The sequence below is a fragment of the Oncorhynchus clarkii genome, chromosome 11, assembly GCF_045791955.1.
Source record: "Oncorhynchus clarkii lewisi isolate Uvic-CL-2024 chromosome 11, UVic_Ocla_1.0, whole genome shotgun sequence".
NCBI classification, from domain to species: domain Eukaryota; kingdom Metazoa; phylum Chordata; class Actinopteri; order Salmoniformes; family Salmonidae; genus Oncorhynchus; species Oncorhynchus clarkii.
In genome coordinates this window covers 11,131,277-11,155,506 of record NC_092157.1, presented here as the reverse complement: position 1 = coordinate 11,155,506, position 24,230 = coordinate 11,131,277, and the positions used below count along the sequence as shown (strand labels likewise).

The following is a 24,230-nucleotide window of genomic DNA, read 5'->3' as shown; positions in this document are numbered from 1 at the left end:
TGTTTAAATCGCCTGTCTTGATAAGAAACAATTGTTGGCAGAATGTGTGCAATTAGGAGTAATCAATTAGTGTGTTCATGCGTTTTAACTCTTCACAGCTCATATAGACAGAAACACATTTCAAAAACTAGCGATATTCTGAAAGTAAACCTGAGGTCACACAGACAAAATATATCCAATTCCCAGATGGGGGACAGGAACACTGGCACACGTCACTGAAGACGGATACATAAATATATTTGAAATCAGATTCACTTGTTCCCTGCTAATCCTCGCTTTCACAGATGGCTCCTTATCCCAGACCAGGACCAACCTGAAGACCCCCTGGCTTCCAGACCTCTCACCCAAGCCCCATGCTGGGTTTGGGTACATCTGTTGTGAGTAGTAGAAGAGAGGAGTTTAGACATATCATAAATCACTGTAGAGGTAGAATTTTAATTTGTGTAAAGTCAGCTGTTTCCTGTAAGAGGATCAGGCTGTGTGGCGGGCCACTGTGGCTGGGCTCCTCTGAGCGTGTCTTAAAGACAGATAAGGGGCCTACCACGTGTTCTCTTCATCTCCCCAACGGAAGAGGACCATGATAAACTTTAAATCTGGCCCGGGTTTCTTGAGAATTGATAGATAATTCTTGGGCGGGGCCGGCTGAATCTAAAGGGTTTAATCCTGACCTGCTTTGAGTATGGTCTTTATGCTACACACCCAGAAGGATCAAGGGAAAATAGCAAACAATTATTAAAAAAGGAGTGATTTTAATACGAACGGTTCCATGATATCCAGCCATTCCCACCACCCATATCCCTTTTGGGAGGAATTCTTGGTCTGGATGCTTCCTGAGATGTGGGAAGACACGATGCCATGCAAATGTTAGGACAAAGTTAGATATTATAGCTGGAAATTCAACCTAGTGATGGATAAATGAGATTATTTATCTGATTCTGGGTTTTCAGTACCTCACATCTCTCGGTGGAGTACGGTGGGTCAATTAAAAAGAGAAATGCGTTCTATAGAGAACAGTCCGCTTGGACTAACTGACCCGACTCATTGACCTACTTTGTCATAAACTCCTCCCACAGGAATTGTCCCTTCCTGCCGTGAACAACGCACTAGGTCCTTCAGGAGTGCACACTACGAGCATAGGGCCCTGCAGCCTCAAATACACAAGGTCTAATCAATACGGCAACAAATGAAGCTGAAGCTCCATAATTTACTTCATTGTGTTCATTCATTATTAAAATCCATTTGTGGAGGGAAATAATGTAAAAACAACCACAACTTCTGACCACATCTAGGCACAGTTAAGCAGTGGGGTAGTGGTGCCTGGCAAAGTGGGTATACTCTAATTTAGCAAAAAAAAGAAATCAAAAACATGACCCTCCTGGCGAAACAAATCAAATCGTATTTGTCACATACTTCGTAGACTAAAAGTGAAATGGAAATTGACCTATAATTAAGCAACAATGCAGAGTTAAAAAGTTGATATAAAATAATGAAAATAATGACCAGGAATGAATACATAACTGAGGTAGCTATTTACATATATAGGAGTGACTAGTTATTTACTGTACATATCTAGGCGTGACTAGTTATTTACTGTACATATCTAGGGGTAAAGTGACTAGTCAACAGGATTGATAGGACAGTCGTGCACTATGGGAAAAATTCAGTTTTCCTTTAGTTTGAGTTCTCTTAGATTTATCAGGTTTGTACTCTCCAATCACTCTCTCACAAACACACACTTTGAATTCGGAAGTTTAGATAAACTAGTTTTAATGACTCCAACCCAAGTTTTTCAACCACTCCATAAATTTATTTTTAAACTATAGTTTTGGCAAGTCGGTTAGGACATCTACTTTGTGCATGACAAGGAATTTTTTTAATTGTTTACTGACAGATTATTTCACTTAAAATTCACTGAATCACAATTCTAGTGGCTCAGAAGTTTACATACACTAAGTTGACTGTGCCTTTAAACAGCTTGGAAAATTCATGGCTTTAGAAGCTTCTGATAGGCAAATCGACATCATTTGAGTCAGTTGGAGGTGTACCTGTGGATATATTTCAAGGCCTACTTTCAAAATCAGTGCCTCTTTGCTTGACATCATGGGAAAATCAAAAGAAATCAGCCAAGACCTCAGAAAAAACATTGTAGACCTCCACAAGTCTGGTTCATCCTTGGGAGCAATTTCCAAACGCCTGAAGGTACCACGTTCATCTGTACAAACAATAGTACGCAAGCATAAACACCATGGGACCACGCAGCTGTCATACCACTCAGGAAGGAGACGCGTTCTGTCTCCTAGAGATGAACATACTTTGATGCGAAAAGTGCAAATCAATCTCAGAACAGCAGCAAAGGACATTGTGAAGATGCTGGAGGAAACGGATATGAAAGTATCTATATCCACAGTTAAACGAGTCCTATATCAACATAACCTGAAAGGCTCCAAAACCGCCATAAAAAAAAGCCAGACTACGGTTTGCCACTGCACATGGGGACAAAGATCATACTTCTGGAGAAATGTCCTCTGGTCTGATGAAACAAAAATAGAACTGTTTGGCCATAATGACCATCGTTAAGTTAGGTGGAAAAAGGGTGAGTCTTGTAAGCCGAAGAACACCATCCCAACCGTGGGGCAAGGGGGTGGCAGCATCATGTTGTGGGTGTTCTTTGCTACACTTCACAAAATAGATGGCATCATGAGGGGAAATTGTGTGGATATATCGAAGCAACATCTCAAGACATCAGTCAGGAAGTTAAAGCTTGGTCGAAAATGGGTCTTCCAAATGGAGAATGACCCCAAGCATACTTCCACAGTTGTGGCAAAATGGCTTAAGGACGACAAAGTCAAGGTATTGGAGTGGCTATCAATCCTAAAGAAAATTTGTGGGCAGGACTGAAAAGCGTGTGTGAGCAAGGAGGCCTACAAACCTGACTCAGTTACACCAGCTCTGTCAGGAGGAATGGGCCAAAATTCACCCAACTGACTGTGGGAAGCTTGTGGAAGGCTACCTGAAACGTTTGACCCAAGTTAAACAATTTAAAGGCAATGCTACCAAATACTAATTGAGTGTATGTAAACTTCTGACCCACTGGGAATGTGATGAAATAAATAAAAGCTGAAATAAATCCTCTATTATTATTCTGACATTTCACATTCTTAAAATAAAGTGTGATCCTAACTGACCTAAGACAGGGAATTTTTACTAGGATTAAATGTCAGGAATTGTGAAAAACTGAGTTTAAATGCATTGGCTAAGATATATATATATATATTCCAAGTCCACAACAACACTTAAACCACATCAGGAGACCATTTTGTAATTGTGGAGGGGGGGAAAAAAAGCTGCCCTTTAATTCAAATTGCACACCAAACATGAGACCTTTTGGCTAGCAGTGTTTCGGTACTGTTCAATGTCATACATGTGATGGTAGAGTTTTCTAAACCAATGCCTTCCCGATTTATATAACGATGATCTGTATCATTGTACCTACTTTGGAGTCAACGTTTAAATTGGGAAGGATTTCTGGGTAAAGACTTTAGCAATGTTCATTCAAACACCGCATGATGACTGAACTGCGCATCACAAAGATTCAACCAAGACTTCGGACCAACATTTTTGAATACCTGGTTGTCATACCATCGCATTTACTGGTAGATATAAATTGAAACTCCTTTCCTACCAATCTTGTTCTTCTGTGAACTGCTGCGCGCTCTTGCTGCCCAAATATGATATTCCCCTGAAACTAGGCTGAGTGGAGCACGCAGGTGAATATATTTCACATGCTTTTTGTATGATTACTCTATCGTACTACATCACTAATACAGTGTATACCTTCACAACACTACTTTGATACGCATCAGTGGGGATTAAGAAGAGTATACGCAATGCCCAATAGAGGGGCTAGAATAGATGAGAGAGAGAATTAGACATTCCAATTAGGATCTGGCTAAAAATACTTGAATCCGTTCTAGAACCCATTGCCCTTTATGGTTGTGAGGTCTGGGGTCCGCTCACCAACCAAGATTTTCACAAAATGGGACAAATACCAAATTGAGACTGCATGCAGAATTCTGCCCTCCAAAAAATCCTCAGTGTACAACGTAAAACACCAAATAATGCATGCAGAGCAGAATTAGGCGGATACACGCTAATTATCAAAATCCAGAAAAAAGAGCTGTTTAAATTCTACTACCCCCGAAATGGAAGCAATTCCCAAACCTTCCATTACAAAGTCATCACCTACAGAGAAATTAACCTTGATAAGAGCCTCAAACAACTGGTCCTGGGGCTCTGTTCAAGAAACACACCCCACAGAGCCCTAAGACAGCAACACAATTAGACCCAATCAAATCATTAGCAAACAAAAATAATTACTTGACACATTGGAAAGAACTAAAAATAACAGAGCAAATCTAGAATGCTATTTGACCCTAAAACAGAGAGTACACCATGTCAGAATACCTGACCACTGTGACAGACCCAAAATTAAGGAAATCTTTGACTATGTACAGACTCAGTAAGCATAGCCTTTTCTCAATAGCAAGGCTATGTGCACACTGCCCACAAAATGAGGTGGAGACTGAGCTGCACTTCCTAACCTCCTGCCCAATGTATGACCAAATTAGAGACACCCATTTCCCTCAGATTACACAGATCCACAAAGAATTTGAAAACAAACACAATTTGGATAAACTCCCATATCTATTGGGTGAAACTGTACCACAGTCTGCAATCACAGCAGCAAGATTTGTGACCTATTGCCACAAGGGCAACGATTGAAGAACAAACACCATTGTAAATACAACCCATATTTATGTTTATTTATTTTCCCTTTTGTACTTTGGACTATTTGCACATCATAACACTGTATATAGACATAACATTTGAAATGTCTTTCTTCTTTTATTTCACTTTTGTTCATCTATTTCATTTGCTATGGCAATGTAAACATATGTTTCCCATGCCAATAAAGATCAATGTAAACATATGTTTCCCATGCCAATAAAGATCAATGTAAACATATGTTTCCCATGCCAATAAAGATCAATGTAAACATATGTTTCCCATGCCAATAAAGATCAATGTAAACATATGTTTCCCATGCCAATAAAGATCAATGTAAACATATGTTTCCCATGCCAATAAAGATCAATGTAAACATATGTTTCCCATGCCAATAAAGATCAATGTAAACACGTTTCCCATGCCAATAAAGATCAATGTAAACATATGTTTCCCATGCCAATAAAGATCAATGTAAACATATGTTTCCCATGCCAATAAAGATCAATGTAAACATATGTTTCCCATGCCAATAAAGATCAATGTAAACATATGTTTCCCATGCCAATAAAGATCAATGTAAACATATGTTTCCCATGCCAATAAAGATCAATGTAAACATATGTTTCCCATGCCAATAAAGATCAATGTAAACACCCATGTTTCCCATGCCAATAAAGATCAATGTAAACACATGTTTCCCATGCCAATAAAGATCAATGTAAACATATGTTTCCCATGCCAATAAAGATCAATGTAAACATATGTTTCCCATGCCAATAAAGATCAATGTAAACATATGTTTCCCATGCCAATAAAGATCAATGTAAACATATGTTTCCCATGCCAATAAAGATCAATGTAAACATATGTTTCCCATGCCAATAAAGATCAATGTAAACATATGTTTCCCATGCCAATAAAGATCAATGTAAACATATGTTTCCCATGCCAATAAAGATCAATGTAAACACATGTTTCCCATGCCAATAAAGATCAATGTAAACATATGTTTCCCATGCCAATAAAGATCAATGTAAACATATGTTTCCCATGCCAATAAAGATCAATGTAAACATATGTTTCCCATGCCAATAAAGATCAATGTAAACATATGTTTCCCATGCCAATAAAGATCAATGTAAACATATGTTTCCCATGCCAATAAAGATCAATGTAAACATATGTTTCCCATGTTTCCCATGCCAATAAAGATCAATGTAAACACATGTTTCCCATGCCAATAAAGATCAATGTAAACACATGTTTCCCATGCCAATAAAGATCAATGTAAACACATGTTTCCCATGCCAATAAAGATCAATGTAAACATATGTTTCCCATGCCAATAAAGATCAATGTAAACATATGTTTCCCATGCCAATAAAGATCAATGTAAACATATGTTTCCCATGCCAATAAAGATCAATGTAAACATATGTTTCCCATGCCAATAAAGATCAATGTAAACATATGTTTCCCATGCCAATACAGATCAATGTAAACATATGTTTCCCATGCCAATACAGATCAATGTAAACATATGTTTCCCATGCCAATACAGATCAATGTAAACATATGTTTCCCATGCCAATAAAGATCAATGTAAACATATGTTTCCCATGCCAATAAAGATCAATGTAAACATATGTTTCCCATGCCAATAAAGATCAATGTAAACATATGTTTCCCATGCCAATAAAGATCAATGTAAATATATGTTTCCCATGCCAATAAAGATCAATGTAAACATATGTTTCCCATGCCAATAAAGATCAATGTAAACATATGTTTCCCATGCCAATAAAGATCAATGTAAACATATGTTTCCCATGCCAATAAAGATCAATGTAAACATATGTTTCCCATGCCAATAAAGATCAATGTAAACATATGTTTCCCATGCCAATAAAGATCAATGTAAATGTATGTTTCCCATGCCAATAAAGCCCTTACATTGAAATTGAGAGCGAGGAAAAGAGCGAGAAAGAGAACTTGAGAGAGAGAAAGTGCAACGAGAAAGGACTTCCTCTCCTTACTCCTCTAGAATCTGACTCCAGCAGCACAGGGCTGATTCATCATCAATCCTGGATTGTGCTTCCCCTGAATTAAGGTCACAAAATGTACAATCACATAAAATATATTTTACAATATTTCTGATGTAAACCTAATTGGAGGTATTGCCAGCTTCCACATATAAAATCTAAACTCTCAGCAGGCAATGCATGGTGACCGGTGGCGACCGACAGTAGCATGGGGCGCCATCAAAGCCTACAAGTTTAACTAGTCAGACAGTTTAATAAAAGTGTACTATGCATCCATCTAGCTAGTTTAGGGCACTACTGCCATTCATTCTATCAAAAGAAAAAGCAGATATGAAATATTGGGGAAAATGTTGACGCCCGGTAGTGAAATCAGGTCACCAAATGTGATTGTTAACCACTCTACTCTCCCACCCGATGAGCTCATGTCTAATGGTCTGATATGATCTCTGTTTGTTTGCCCTGACGTTCTGTTTCCTTTGGCTCTGCTTCCTGTGTCTCCCCCTGCCCTGGCTCTGCTGCCCAACCAGATCACACTGAGCTCACCAGGAAACGCGGGATGGACCAATCAACGCCCTGCCCTTTCTCCCTGCCACTTCCTGTGTGGCTGGAAACTATGACAAGAGGAGCCAGAGATGTCGCAGGTGCAGACTGACACCCATCCCCACTGGGGGAAGAGTGTTTTAGGGGAGCTACGAAGCAGCAGTGAGGACTGCTGTAAAGTGGGCCTAACCAGCTGTGCTTTAATAATGTCTGAGTTGTGTATTAACGCTGCTCCATGCTGGCTGACAATGCGTCACTCAGTGTGACGTGTGAATATATATCCACTGTGATGCCAGAAGATGGATCTGAAAGCCTCCCACTCAAAGGTGTGTGTGTGATCGATGGCATCTCTCCACAGGGCATCTGATCCTGCCAGGCACACACCAGGTGGGAAAACGCTATGTGAACGTGCTCTCACACACACACACACACACCCCCCTGTCCGGAAGAGGTCAAGCAAGACACCGCTGGCGTCTATGATGAAAACCTGGGTGAGGATTTCTCCCGCTTTGTTTGGAGGGGAGAGAGGAGTGATATTCCCCTGGTGAAGCAGTTAGAAGGTCATCACAGAAGGCCAGCAGGCAGAGGGGAGGGTCAGACGCACCAAAGACCTCGGTCTCCGTCTCTCTACCCAGGCAGTACCACAGCTGGAAGGTCCCCCACTATCACCCATGGATCCATTGAGGACCTGCCTGGTATGAGTATTGTTGGAGGGGCTGGAGGTACAGAATGCTGTCAAGCTATGGAGGCCTGCGTTGTGACAACCTCTGTGCCTTACGAGAGAGAGAGGGGCGGAGGAAAGGTCTGGTCTTTGTGCAAGGGAAGAAAGGAGCGCGCCAGAAGGTTAACAAGAAAGAAGAGAGAGACAGAAAAAGAGAGCGAGAGAGAGAGTAAGAGGAGCGCTTGTGAAGTCGCTGACTGACATGAAGGCTCAGAGTTGAGATAAAAAAAGAACGGAGGCCTCTGATTGGGAAGTTTAGACAGAAGTAGTCGAGAAGCCAGGAGAGAAGAAATGTGCATTTTGAGATTACCACTCCCTAATGGACTGTTTTATTTCTGAGAGTCAGATCACACACAGCAATGCGTCTGGCTACTAGTCCTATGTGGTAGACCCATCCAGACCTCAGGAACCACCCAGACATTAGGCTTCTCAGTGAGTGCATTCTCCCTGTAGCACAGGCCAATATGTTGGGAGCCTGCTGGGATAAATCATTACAACAAGACATGCTAATCAATAGGTATGTAGAGAGAGTATCGACTCAGGGGAAAGAACGTCTGTGACCCCAACTCATTCAAGCAGATAGAATGAAGAGAACATCAGAACCAGATCCTCAGCCTCTATAGTCACAACCGGTCCCTAGACCTCACCATCTAGTGTGGCAGCGTTCAGGTCATACTGCGGCAATAATTACAGACCGGTCTGTTATTATGTTCCCACAAACGTAAGGGGGAAAAAAAATGAACTCGCGAACGCTGCCCTTCTCTTTCGGAGCTCTTTCTTTCCTCTGTGCAGCGGGCAGCATAAGTGCTGTACTGTCATGCTCTCGATGCCTGACGCCACACGTCCCCTTGGCAATTTACATGTCAGGATGACATGGTGGCCTGCAAAAATGCATTCCACTGTGACGCCGGGATGGAGAGGGCGGGGGTTTAGGTTGGTGGCGTGGGCGATAGCGGGCACGGCACCCGTGAAAAAGCGGGTGAAGGCGGGCAGCCTCACATCGACATGTCCCTGCCATGCCACACAGAGATCCATAAAGAGGAACAATTAGAGCTGCCAGGGTGACAGGGACTCAGGGGAGTGGAAGTGCCATTGTCTGCTGCCACTCTGGGTGGCATGGTGCCAGCCTCTCCAAAGGAACCTGCCGGCACCCTGGCAGCAATTAGCTGTCACACAGATTCATTAAAGATGTGAGCGTAACCTCCCCGACGACTCACACATCTGTTTTAAAGCTACAGTCAGTGAGGTATGTAATAGTACAGCTATCCGTGGCTGGGACAGCATGATCTAAATCACAGCAGAGGAGAGCGGAGTGGGAGGACTGTTGAACTGCCTGCCTAGTACACTACATGGAGGAAACTATCCAAAGTGATTGCACTGAGAGTTATTTCAGGAGACCTATGCAGGGATAATGTGGCTTCTTATTACCAATTGTCTAACTATATACAAAACACGCTTCTAAAAAGCATATAGAATGTCTGTGTACCGCCATAAACATTGATTATATAACCATTCAAATGATCTAAGGTGGTTTTTCTAGGATTGCGTTGCTCCCTGCTCAACATTCTTCCACAAAGTGTCAGAACATAGGGAAGATATTTGTTTACACTGGAAAAGTGAGACATCAAGAAACATCCAGAGCTCTAAGTGGGCTCCTGAGTGGTGCAGCGGTCTAAGGCACTGCATCTCAGTGCTCGAGGCATCACTACAGACACCCTGGTTCGAATCCAGGCTGTATCACAACCGGGCGTGATTGGGAGTCCCATAGGGCAGTGCACAATTGCTCCAGCGTTGTCCAGGGTAGGACGTCATTGTAAATAAGAATTTGTTATATATATATATATATATATATCTAATGACACTATGATGTCACACCAGGCCTGAAGTCTGTAGGAAAACAGCCCAGTCTCCCTGTAAGTAGGGAGGGGTGGGGGGAGCGATGTGTTCTAAGGTCTTATGATGGTCAGGTGAAAAGGAGAGGGCTTTTCTCCACTACCCAGGAGCTTAAGAGCAGGATTAAGATGAGGGAAATTAATGTGAACAGGAGAAGAAAAAGGATTTTCACTTCTCCCCTCCTTTACTAGAGAACAGAGAAATAGCCAGGTGGGGAGGAGAGACACATGGCCTGGAAATCCAGGATAGAGAAGAGAGAGAACAAGAGCGACAGAGAGAGAGAGCCTGATGCCTGCGCCTATCAGTGTCTAGGCCTTTGCACCTCGCTAAGAGCTTTAACAGGAGCCGTGGTGGAGAGGGAGAGGGGAGGGAGAGACCTCCACACACACTCACAACTCCTCTGAAGGTAGAGGGCCTGGAGGAGGGAGGGAGGGAAGGAAGGCAGTAGAGGGCCTGGAGGAGGAAGGAAGGGAAGGAAGGCAGTAGAGGGCCGGGAGGAGGGAGGAAGGGAAGGAAGGCAGTAGAGGGCCGGGAGGAGGGAGGAAGGAATGCAGTAGAGGGCCTGGAGGAGGGAGGAAGGAAAGGAAGGCAGTAGAAGGCCTGGAGGAGGGAGGAAGGAAAGGAAGGCAGTAGAGGGCTTGGAGGAGGGAGGAAGGAAAGGAAGGCAGTAGAGGGCCTGGAGGAGGGAGGAAGGAAAGAAAGGCAGTAGAGGGCCTGGAGGAGGGAGGAAGGAAGGCAGTAGAGGGCCTGGAGGAAGGAAGGAAGGCAGTAGAGGGCCTGGAGGAGGGAGGAAGGAAGTAGAGGGCCTGGAGGACGGAGGAAGGAAGGCAGTAGAGGGCCTGGAGGAGGGAGGAAGGAAGGAAGGCAGTAGAGGGCCTGGAGGAGGGAGGAAGGAAGGAAGGCAGTAGAGGGCCTGGAGGAGAGAGGGGGGAAGGAAGGCAGTAGAGGGCCTGGAGGAGGGAGGAAGGGAAGGAAGGCAATAGAGGGCCTGGAGGAGGGAGGAAGGGAAGGAAGGCAGTAGAGGGCCTGGAGGAGGGAGGAAGGGAAGGAAGGCAGTAGAGGGCCTGGAGGAGGGAGGAAGGAAAGGAAGGCAGTAGAAGGCCTGGAGGAGGGAGGAAGGAAAGGAAGGCAGTAGAGGGCTTGGAGGAGGGAGGAAGGAAAGAAAGGCAGTAGAGGGCCTGGAGGAGGGAGGAAGGAAAGAAAGGCAGTAGAGGGCCTGGAGGAGGGAGGAAGGAAGGCAGTAGAGGGCCTGGAGGAAGGAAGGAAGGCAGTAGAGGGCCTGGAGGAGGGAGGAAGGAAGGAAGGCAGTAGAGGGCCTGGAGGAGGGAGGAAGGAAGGAAGGCAGTAGAGGGCCTGGAGGAGAGAGGGGGGAAGGAAGGCAGTAGAGGGCCTGGAGGAGGGAGGAAGGGAAGGAAGGCAATAGAGGGCCTGGAGGAGGGAGGAAGGGAAGGAAGGCAGTAGAGGGCCTGGAGGAGGGAGGAAGGGAAGGAAGGCAGTAGAGGGCCTGGAAGAGAGAGGGGGGAAGGAGGGGTGCACAGAGTTATGAGGGAGTAAATGGTCCCAGGGGGAAGAGAAGACCGGGCTGGAATGTTCTCCTGCTGATGAAAGGGGGCGGTGGATTAGAACAGAGGGTGCTTGAAATGGTTTGTCACATTCCGTCAGCTAGGTCTTTAGAGGTCCCTGAATAATGTATTGAACAGAGCAGACCATGTCGCAGCGTAAGTGTGTGGTTGGACATACATGTTCAGGCGTGTGCACGTTGAGGTATGTGTGCAGTGCATCTATATTTGTCTGCGTGTGTCTGTTAATTCATTGACTCCCGTGTCTCCGTCTCTGCCCTATTAGGCGTGAAAGGCCGTTCTTGCTTTCATCCGTTCATGCTTGAAAGCAACTTAAGAAATCTGACAACAAAACGCTCTGGTTGCACTAATCCATCTCCCTGGGTGAGGGGAATTATAGCTAAATACATATCTTCATTATCTTCCTGGGTGAGGGGAGGTAAACACATGCCTTCATTATCTCCCTGGGTGAGGGGAATTATAGCTAAACACATGCCTTCATTATCTCCCTGGGTGAGGGGAATTATAGCTAAACACATGCCTTCATTATCCCCCCCGGTGAGGTAAACAGATGCCTTCATTATCCCCCCCGGTGAGGGGAATTATAGCTAAACACATGCCTTCATTATCCCCCCGGTGAGGGGAATTATAGCTAAACACATGCCTTCATTATCCCCCCCGGTGAGGTAAACACATGCCTTCATTATCCCCCCCGGTGAGGTAAACAGATGCCTTCATTATCCCCCCCGGTGAGGTAAACAGATGTTTTTATTATCCCCCCCGGTGAGGTAAACAGATGGCTTCATTATCCCCCCCGGTGAGAGGAGGTAAACAGATGCCTCCATTATCCCCCCCCCCCCCCCGGTGAGGGGAGGTAAACACATGTCTTCATTATCCCCCCCAGGTGAGGGGAGGTAAACACATGCCATCATTATCCCCCCAGGTGAGGGGAGGAAAACACATGACTTCATTATCCCCCCCAGGTGAAGGGAGGTAAACACATGCCATCATTATCCCCCGGGTGAGGGAGATTATAGGTAAACACATGCCTTCATTATCCCCACAGGTGAGGGGAGGTAAACACATGCCTTCATTATCCCCCCAGGTGAAGGGAGGTAAACACATGCCATCATTATCCCCCGGGTGAGGGAGATTATAGGTAAACACATGCCTTCATTATCCCCCCAGGTGAAGGGAGGTAAACACATGCCATCATTATCCCCCGGGTGAGGGAGATTATAGGTAAACACATGCCTTCATTATCCCCACAGGTGAGGGGAGGTAAACACATGCCTTCATTATCCCCCACAGGTGAGGGGAGGTAAACACATGCCTTCATTATCCCCCCCAGGTGACGGGAGGTAAACACATGCCTTCATTATCCCCCGGGTGAGGGAGATTATAGGTAAACACATGCCTTCATTATCCCCACAGGTGAGGGAGATTATAGGTAAACACATGCCTTCATTATCCCCACAGGTGAGGGGAGGTAAACACATGCCTTCATTATCCCCCCAGGTGAAGGGAGGTAAACACATGCCATCATTATCCCCCGGGTGAGGGAGATTATAGGTAGACACATGCCTTCATTATCCCCCCCAGGTGAGGGGAGGTAAACACATGCCTTCATTATCCCCACAGGTGAGGGGAGGTAAACACATGCCTTCATTATCCCCACAGGTGAGGGGAGGTAAACACATGCCTTCATTATCCCCCCCAGGTGAGGGCAGGTAAACACATGCCTTCATTATCCCCCCAGGTGAAGGGAGGTAAACACATGCCTTCATTATCCCCACAGGTGAGGGGAGGTAAACACATGCCTTCATTATCCCCCCCAGGTGAGGGGAGGTAAACACATGCCTTCATTATCCCCCCAGGTGAAGGGAGGTAAACACATGCCTTCATTATCCCCACAGGTGAGGGAGATTATAGGTAAACACATGCCTTCATTATCCCCACAGGTGAGGGCAGGTAAACACATGCCTTCATTATCCCCCCCAGGTGAGGGGAGGTAAACACATGCCTTCATTATCCCCCCCAGGTGAGGGGAGGTAAACACATGCCTTCATTATCCCCCCCAGGTGAGGGGAGGTAAACACATGCCTTCATTATCCCCCCCAGGTGAAGGGAGGTAAACACATGCCTTCATTATCCCCCCCAGGTGAGGGGAGGTAAACACATGCCTTCATTATCCCCACAGGTGAGGGGAGGTAAACACATGCCTTCATTATCCCCCCCAGGTGAAGGGAGGTAAACACATGCCTTCATTATCCCCCCCAGGTGAGGGGAGGTAAACACATGCCTTCATTATCCCCCCCAGGTGAGGGGAGGTAAACACATGCCTTCATTATCCCCCCCAGGTGAGGGGAGGTAAACACATGCCTTCATTATCCCCCCCAGGTGAGGAGAGGTAAACACATGCCTTCATTATTCCCCCCAGGTGAGGGGAGGTAAACACATGCCTTCATTATCCCCACCAGGTGAGGGGAGGTAAACACATGCCTTCATTATCCCCCCCAGGTGAGGGGAGGTAAACACATGCCTTCATTATTTGCCTTGCTCCATCTCAACACAATATTCTCCTATGCTAAAGGATTATGCCCAATCTCCTCTGGATTGCTGCACACCTAACTCTGTAAAATGGTTATAGAGGGGTGGTGGGGGAAAGAGGAGAGGGCTTATTAGTTTGCAGTGGTTTTAGTTAAAGTCGAGTTAGCGGAAGCTAGCAACAACAAATCCTCAGTCTACCCCAGTGATGCCCCATCTTGAAAGGTTGGGTTGGGAGCTGTCTGGGTTTAGATGTGCATCAGGTGAGGAGGAGAGAGTTTACTGCCTGCTGGGTTCTCTTTGGAAGCTGTGGTGTCAACACTTCACGGAGGAGGGGGGGGGGGGGGGTACCACAGTGTAGAAAACAAGAGGGGGGTGGGGGGTTTCTACACTGTCTCTGCACTATATCACCCATTCAGTGAAACACTCCCTGGAATGGAGACTGAACTTGATTGCCTCTGATACAGAATGCTGTTAATGCAGCACTCGGTGCTGGCTGGCACTGAACAGCTTTAACTGTTGATGTGCCAGGTGGGATTCAACAGACTACTAGGCCAACAACCCCCCCCCCCCATGAGAAATACACTGAACGGTGACACGACACTGTGAAAGCATAGTGCCATATCTCTTCCAAGACATCCATGAAAGGGGCTCCTGGCAGTAGAGCTCACCCCAGATGAGGTGATGTATAGCAGGCTTGACAGGGCTGGGTGTGAGGGGGTTAGTCCTGAAGGAGCAGTGAGGGATGCACTGATGTGATGACTGTAGTAGCAGGTCTGGCAGTGCAGAGCTGGAGGCGCCCTCGTTACTGTAGTACACCTGGACAGGCCTGTTAATGCAGTGCCCCTGGACAGGCCTGGGGCTCAGTGGCTCCGCTTCCTGCCACCAGCCCTGCCTGCCTGAGTGATCGTCTCTCTGCTTCCCTGCCTCCTACCCTATTCCCCTCGCTGACTGTATGAGCCCTGCCTGCCTTCCCATCTGCCAATCTTCCAGCCCACTGTAATGCAAAGCTCTTTCTCTGCCTGGCTTGAAGCAGTTTCTTTAGGACCCAGCCGCCCCCCTGTATGTCTATAAGACTGTGCTACCGTGCCAGCAAGCCAGTCAGGCTCCAATATCCCAGCTTGGTAGCAAGAAGGGTCAACCTACCATATGAACAGTCATCCATCTTAGTGAATCACCAGAGAGCATCAATCCGTTCTGATAGACCTTTTGTGCAATACTGAGAAAAACCTCACACACAAAAACAATTTGGACGGCAATAGTCGCTTTCTTTTGCTGTTTAGTAGGAGGAGTAGGGCATTCAAAAAGCAAAACTTGAGGATGAAGAAAACAAGTTGTTTGCCACACAGTGTGTTTTTAGACTGATCTGAAAACCAGGCAGTAACTATTAACAATTTGGATTCAATTAGATTTTGGCCATTTGAGATTTGCCTTGTTTGTCCTTTTTCGGGGGGCTAATTTCATGCTCTCTCAGTGAACCTCATGGAGCCACCAGCGAGGTAATAAACTGGTGGCGGAGCTGGGTTGGTGATCATGGACTTCTACTGTGGGAAATCACATGGAACACTTCTCCTCCATTACGACTAGTTTGTCATGAATTTGTTGGGTATGAGGAGGGAAAATCCAGAAAGTTACAGTAGACAAACAAAACCCTTCCACTTCCCCACAGGAGCCAAGCTGTCCAGAATCTAGCAGTGCTGCCACTACAGTACTGTATGTATCCCCTCTCTAAGTTCCCCTATTCATCATGATATGGTTTCCTCTAGGGTGTACGTCTGGAATCCATATGGAGATTAAGTTGATGAATGGTTTTCTGGAGATTTGGAAAAGCATTTCCGTGCTGAAGTCTGTTCTAAACAAACTATGAAGCTGCAGAGTCGATATCATTGCTACGATCTTGATTTAGTAAGATAAGTCTAAAAAACACTGGGAGAAGACTTTTCAGGCAGATTAAGTATCCATAGAGTATCCATCAACATGAGGTTATAGTCTACATGTATTTTGTGTTGCAAATGGAAAAGTAAGATCTTTAAAAAGAAAGGCCTGGCCAGCTTAGGTTTTGCCCAACTTTATAACTAGGTTAGCCCTTATAAGGGTCACACTGCTCTAACTTTAAGCGTTCTGTTAACCCCACTTAACATTGCACAACCCACTTGGGGCTCGTCAAACTCTGAAGTTTCTTGAATCCACCCCCCCCCCCCCCCCCCCCCCCCCTAGACATTGACCCAAATATTTGCCACGCTCATAAACACACCCTGAAATGACAACACCGAAGCCAACACCAAGTCTCGACCACACACTCACACGTAAATACATGCAGGGAGATGGGCCTAAATCCACAGTCACAGGATCAATGTCACTTTACAGCCACTTCATTTAATACTCCATTTCCTTAGAGTTGGCATTAGGTATGTATTGAGTCTAACTCCACATTTAACATATTACCCACTTATGAATATTTACAGTTGCAATATAGGTTAAGTACCTTTCCCCGGGGGTAAAGAGAGTGTCTGTCCCCGTCGGGCAGCATATGCTGTTCACATATCCAAATCCCTCAGCACTTCTCCCCATTAATGCCTGTGATGTTTTAATGGCTTTCTGTTTCATCTCCCAGTTAAACTCACACAGACATTATAGTAAAGCAAGGCAGCACTTGTGAACAACCTCAGGAGGACAGCTATTAAAAGATCATTTTGATAAAGATGGAATTACAATACATCAAAATATTTACACGCCTCCCCTTTGAACACATATTTGAGAAGTTCTGAGAATTTCCAGAAGCATTCCTACTGCTTCCTGCACTGTGTGGAATCCACTCAACTAGGAGTCAGGAGAGTATGCATTGTGCATATTTCAGTGTATTCCAGTAAATGTTAAATCCGCATCTTAAAACACAATGTTAATTCATTAGAATCCTTCGGTTAGGAGGCTACGACTGAGGAGAGGTTTTTTGGTGCCCACCACTGAGATTATAATTTAATTTATAATTCCTCTGACCTGTGGAGAGATGTCTGGTTGCCGGGTGTATTCTTAAACAGTATCCAGTGGCTTATTGTATTGTGCTGGCCTGGATTTAATATGGGCCTCTTAATATCAGTCCATCATGTGTTGAGACAGGCCCGGCTGGCCATGGGATTAGGACGGTTTGTGTGCGACAACATTATTTAGTACAGTGGGCCGATGACCCTCATTATCAATGAATCCCTCTAAGATCTTGCTGAATGTACTTGCACACTCTTACCTCAATGTTTCGCTTGTGGCGTTTGTCAAAACGCCTCTTCCCTATCGTGCTACAGTTTTTAAACTCCTGCTAAATCTTATTTGTAGAAGTTCTCTGACCACTTGAAGACATGCAGGCCACGACAGTGGTTTAGCGTGTCTTTAAGATCAGCCTTAAAACAAGTCGTAAGTAGTAGCAGAGCTTTGCTTCTCATAGGAGCGGTTTCTTCTTTATGACACAGTCAAACGTTTGGACACACCTACTCATTCAAGGGTTTTTCTTTAAAATGTTACTATTTTCAACATCGTAGAATAATAGTGAAGATATCAAAACTAGGAAATAACACATGGAATCATCTAGAAACCCCCAAAAAGTGTTAAACAAATCAAAATATATTTAATATTTAAGATTCTTTAAAGAAGCCACCCTTTGCCTTGATGACAGTTTTTCACACTAAGCCCTAAAAGCTCATGTAAAGATCCAACAGATTTTAACACCACGTGGACAGAGCTTCAACAAGAGCTGTTGCTGCTTCCCGCGCCTGTCTGTGTTTCCAGTGGGTCCCAGAGTGATGACAGTTTCAATGAGACCACACACTGACGGGACAATTAATACCATTAAAATGTTCCTCCTTGAGCCAGCCTTGCCCTGGTCAGGGTCATGGCACTCATCTCAAAACTGGGTAAACCTACATTGGCTTAAGAAGGCCGAGAGACCAGTCTGTGAAATATTAAAGTCATATGATTTATGTTTGACACCAGGACAAAGAGGTGGAATTCTTCGAGGAGGCTGCGCTGTGGCAGAAGGCACTAAGATTCTCAAATAAAAGGCAACATGGAGCAGAATTATTGTGATATTTTCAGAAAAATGTTCAGAAAAAAATACTGCAAGATGAATATCTAGGGTAAACCATGAAAGCCACACACACAGCTTGGCTATTTTGTTCCATTTTGTAATTTTCCATCAGTCACTAAATCGCTGACTCTTTACTGTTAAGATGCCTCATTAAGCCTTTCTGACATGGACAGAACCCTGGACAAAGGGGATGATGAATGTAACAAACTATCACTAATAGGGCGGACTTCAGAAAGCCGCAAATTTAAAATCAACAGCCAAACAGTTAATCATGCCGCAGAGCTAAAGACCAGCGCGTACGCAGTGTTGCCCCTTTCAACATCCCCAATTAAAGTGACTAATAAAGATACATTCAAAAACGGCCCTTCTGCTTGCTTCACAATAAATAACAGCGGCGTGAGCGAGAAGTGAGGGAAATAATTATAAAGTCATTAAAAATATATATATTTGGCACTACATGGTCCATGCAAATATATACACCTTCCACATTGGGCAGAGACAGAAATAAGTGACAGGGATTAGCACTGGGCATCATGGTTTGGAAACAAACACACCTGAGAAATAAAATGGCTTCATGGGAGGGTTCAGGGGGATCCAAGGATTTTGCAGCAGTAGACAAACTATGCCGATACCCTATGCTGAATCATTACCTGATGTTTAGGCCATGCTAAAGCAGAGGTGGGCCCCATTTCCTTTAGAAAACCTCTGGGCGGGTAGGGGGGTGCATTTCGCAAACTTCCTTGTGACTAAAAGTCATTGTCGTTCCAATTAGATCAGAGGGAAATGAACTCCTCTCATGCCTGAGAAGAACACCGGGGCCCCATACTGTTAATGACCCGTAATGACGACTCCACAGTGCCACAGATGCAGGATGACAGTAATGGAGAGATTTGCCTGCGGTCATACTCATATATCCAAGGCAGAGAGACTGGGAGAGGAGGAGGGAGGAGCTGCAGCAGTGTGGGCTACTCACCTGCCCCCCTTCCTGTAACCTGGTTCCTCTTCCAGAAAAACAACATGCAAGAAAGCAGGAACAAAAAAACAGCCTATCCCCCAAGTAACAACATCCTAGTAACAGTAGCGGCCCTGTGCTGATGGCTTGGAAGTGGGGCAGGGTTGGTCCTTGGTGAATTAATTAGCCGTTTTCCTGAGCGCCTAGACTGACTTAGTCACCTACAAAGGCCTCTAGCGAAATTCAGTAAACCCCATTATCCATCAGGAATTATGAATACGTAAATCATGCGAGAGCTTCTTTTAATCTCAGCAGTTCATTAAACCTGACGGGTATGCAGTGCAAATCGCTGACTGGACCACCTGGCCTCTATTGCCCTCACTGTATAGGCATGCTGGCTGATTCATGGGTTTTCCTGCCCATTTCCCTGTGTGTCCGGCTGTACCCCCCCCTCCAGAAGGGCCGAGTTTAATTAAAGAGGGTCCTGTTTGCTCAGCATCTCTTTCAGAGTCACATCTAATGGGTAATTATACTGTCTGTACACAATTACTTTAAACCAAAACACTGGCCGGCCCCTTGCCCTCCCTGGCCTGAGCATAAAGACACCTCACTTCTACTAGGGTAGTGTTCATTAGGCACAAAACGGAAGAACCGAGTTAAACGAGAAAGCACTGCCTGAACTTGTTCGGTTTTCTGCAGTGAGTAGGGGGGGGGGGGGGGGGGGCAAGGGGCCGGCCAGTGAAATTGCAAGGTACCACCTTGCAATTTCATGGAAGACTTTCTTTGTGTCAAACGAGCTGGGTATGTATGACAGAAACACAATAGTGGACATTAATAATACCAGTTAATTACTTACGGTGTGTTATTATCATTATGAGGGCAACTATTCCATCTTGGGATGGCGGTGGAGATTTTAATTTCATTCTCCACTGGTGCAGATAGCTCAGCAGAGCTCCATCTGTCTGGGCTGTATGTGAACAACCACTAACTCTACTACAGTTTCTATAGAGAGCTATTTGACTGGTTATACTTCGTGTGCTGGGAGTCTGTCTTAAAGACAAATCATTTTAAAGTGGATAGTTGAAAAGAGGCGAGAGACAGCAACGGTCCACAGAAAAGGCTGTGTGGCCAGGTCCAAGGAAGAAGAACTATGAGCATTATGCAGCGTATACTAAAGGTCTGCAGCTCGGCACATTAAAAATATAGATATTTATAGCAGTGAATGGACGGAAGAAACAGTGCAGGGAGATCATCAGACCATCTGGGACAGCCAGGGGATATCCTGGGTTTCATGGTCACACAAGACACAATAACGCAATCCAGAATGCATTAGGGTCACTCCAGCCAGGCCCTGTGCGGTGTCCAAACACAAGGGTCAGCTGAGCAAAGGCGACAAACGATCATGTTCATCTCTTAACAATTTAGCCCTACTTACAGCAACGCAAGAGAATAACCATTCAACTTCACTTCTTCGTGATTCTCATCTTGATGATATGTTTGCCATGTACTGTAGCCTGATCTACCATACCTACCGTGTATCATTCAGCGCATGTCTATGGGCTTCTACAAAAGTGAAGTGTGGTAGCCTATGTCTAACTTCCCATAGACAACTAACTTGAGTGATGCAAGCAGGGAATTGCAATGCAACAGCCTTAAATTAATCTCTCCTTGCATGGTTGCCACCAAGGATCAGGAATGCATGCAGGCAATGTGATTGTAACTACTGAACATTTTGGGAGAACAACAACAGCCACTTTTTAATTAGTTTGTTAGCAATCATTTTTACATTAAATAAAAAGGCTCTTAATTTGCATGTGTAATTCCATCACTGCTTTGTTACTCCCTGATTGGCAAGTAAACAAAATAGTTATTTACATTCCATTAGAAATAATTTGTTTAGCAAATATTTGCCTGTTTGTGTTTTTTAATATTGGTGGCGGAGGAAAAAGTTATTGGATGAGGTTGTGGACCAAATCCTGAGCCTCAAGAGATCCCTTGTGTGGAGGGTTCTGTATGTACGATGCTGCCACCATCAGGCATTACACGTAAAGGCATCGAGAGGCAGAGAGAGGGACAGTTTCGCAGTCCCACATCTATTCAAGAATCTAGTAGGAAGGCTACTTACATGCAGAACAACTGGGAAAAAAACACATTGGTTACTGATGTAGATAAATAGCATACTGTCTAAAAGTGCATTTTTATTACATGAAATTGTCATTTTTGCATGGAAACAATTACGAGTATATGGAAACAATTACAATAATAGATGAGTCTGGCTCATTCAATTAGAATACAAATGTGAGTGAGAACTTACTTCAATTGCTCCTATTCAAGATTTTATTTAGTCTACTTTAAAATGTTCAACAACTTTGTATAGCCCCATATAAAGTTGTTTAAATTAAACTTCATAAAGACTTGAGTAAATAGGCCAGTTAGTTTGCATAATACATTAGGGGAAAATAAGATAAACACATTCAGAGATGTTTGACTAAGAAAGCAAAATATACCAACCAATGCATTTGCTAAAATGTCATTCTTCAGACAAATACTGAAAACACTTTTCATTACATTGAACTAAACCACCATCACCATTCTCCCATGTAAAACTAAAGACAATACACCAATGCTTAACATGTGGGATCAGGGCCGGATTACCTAACAGGCATGCAGGGCACATGCCCCAGAGCCAACAACCTCCAGGGGGCTTCTAACCAAATAATTGTGTTTGTTTTATGGGGAGGCGTTGGGAGGCCCCGCCCCCCCCAGATAGCATATGATAAACTATCTAGAATTGTAGGAAAATAGCTATAAAAACACCACATTTTTCTCTCACCCATGGTAAAAAGTGTAAAATGGCAAGAAATGTACTTTAAAAGCACAACATTATCAGAGTCCTGGGTTCGCGCCCAGGCTCTGTCGTAACCGGCCGCGACCGGGAGGTCCGTGGGGCGACGCACAATTGGCCTAGCGTCGCCCGGGTTAGGGAGGGCTTGGTCGGTAGGGGTGTCCTTGTCTCATCGCGCACCAGCGACTCCTGTGGCGGGCTGGGCGCAGTGTACGCTAGCCAAGGTGGCCAGGTGCACGGTGTTTCCTCTGGCGCATTGGTGCGGCTGGCTTCCGGGTTGGATGTGCGCTGTGTTAAAGAAGCAGCGGCTTGGTTGGTTGTGTATCGGAGGATGCATGACTTTCAACCTTCGTCTCTCCCGAGCCCGTACGGGAGTTGTAGCGATGAGACAACATAGTAGCTACTACAACAATTGGATACCACGAAATTGGGGAGAAAAAGGGGTTAAAAAAAAAAAAGCACAACATTATCACAAAATATGTTTTAATGCTGTTTTCCTAAAAAAAAAAATATATATGTGTTTCCTGGGTCAGTAACCCAAGGGCCCCAAAGCAGTAGTCCGGCCCTGTGTGCCATTGAGTATCATTATTACATCTACTGTGGCATGACTGAAGAAAAACAGATGTATTTGTTGGCCTAATGGCCTTATGATCCCGAGTGGCGCAGTGGTGGAAAGCATTTTATGTAGATGTCACTCCACTCCCTGGTTCGAATCCAGGCTGTATCACATCTGGCCACGATTTGGAGTCCCATCGGGCAGTGCACAATTGGCCCAGCATCGCCCGAGTTTGGCCGGGGTAGGCCATCATTGTAAATAACAATTTGTTCTTAACTGACTTGTCTAGTTTAATAAACAAATTTAAAATATATATAATAAAATACATAGTTACATGCTTCCAATGAAGTTCAGATGAGCCACAGTTGAGATGTGAAATGCAGCTCTCATCCAGCCAAACACAATCAATCTAGATCATACCAAAGCATCTGTATAACAATCCATAAGATATAGCTCTCCACAACTGCCAAGCCCTTCACTGTGACATTTTGCCAATATGCAGTGACACTACAATAAATGACAGTCTATAACAAGAAGCAGAAATAGGAAGTTAGGTTATTAGACTTCGATTGCTTAAAATAGATTAGCATATATAAAAAGTAACGGTTTGCTTTGATAAGGTCTTCAAAGATGTCCTAAATTTTCAGACAAGTCGGTGTCAGTCTGACAGTCACCCAACTTGAATCCGACGTGAAATTGACCGCATCAGAAAAATATATATACAAAGTAGCGCATTAAACTCTTCAACAACTATAGTGGTTATGGATGATAGAATACTTTGGAAATGATTTCTACAGCCACAATCCAAAATGGAAGAGAATCTCGACATTCTGCTACACTGTATTTGGTCAAAGAGCGTACCACAGTGCTGACTACATTATAAAAGTTTCAAATGAGCTGTGGCACATCGGTCTGTTTGAACTACCTAAACAGATCTATTTACTGATGGACAAGGGGACATTAAAACAACCATATACAAACTGGCCATAAGCTAATTTCCCTGGCAAACAATGAAATTGTAGCCCAAGTAACATACACATGCTCTTCGGCAGAAAACTTGTAGTAGTAGGTTGATACAGACACTGGACTGCCCTCCAGACAACTTCGGAATGCGTTCTTCTAGAGAGCGCGACGCACCCGTTATAGCCTACTAGATCAGGATACTTCAAATGAATAGGTCTTTGCACAACAAACAAAATACACTACACAATAAATGACGAGCCTTACCTTTGAATACTTCTCCTCGAACTGTAAGGAATAAGCTTCCCGCAGCAATGAGACAAGTTAAAAGTCTTTCCATTACGGGAGAGTATCGCGAACGTAACCCCCAGCTCCGGGGTAAGAATCTATTCTACTCTTCCGCTCTGACAGAGGAAAATATTCAGTTTTTACAGCTAACGTGCCCGGTAATGGGAGTGTTCCCCTGTCTGTCTGTCTTTCCCTACTTGGTTACTTGTGCATCTTTCAAGCGGCTCCGCTCCGGTAGTGACTTGCTGGCTGCCAGGAGCTAACTAACGTCACAGCGAACACAGAAAAGCTCAAGACACTGCGCGCTCCAATAGAGGTGTCGGTATTCAGATGGAGTGACTTTGGTTTTCTTTCATACTTTCATCCAAAATTTGCTAGAATTCTTGCTGGAAATACGGAACGATAGACACTTCACATGCAAATACGTTTGTTTATTCTATTCTAGCCTATATCTACATTTTAAA

General features: G+C 44.5%; 1 protein-coding gene across 3 annotated transcripts in view; it reads right to left on the bottom strand.

The window, feature by feature from the left end:
* LOC139420199 (receptor-type tyrosine-protein phosphatase mu-like) overlaps positions 1-24,006 on the bottom strand; it is a 300,083-nt gene extending 276,077 nt beyond the window's left edge. For all 3 annotated transcript variants that reach the window (XM_071170025.1, XM_071170026.1, XM_071170027.1), the window contains exon 1: positions 23,746-24,006. In XM_071170025.1, the coding sequence (XP_071026126.1) occupies positions 23,746-23,818 (73 nt within the window). In that variant the 5' untranslated portion in view covers positions 23,819-24,006. The remainder of the gene's footprint in view (positions 1-23,745) is intronic.
* Positions 24,007-24,230: the final 224 nt, after the last annotated feature.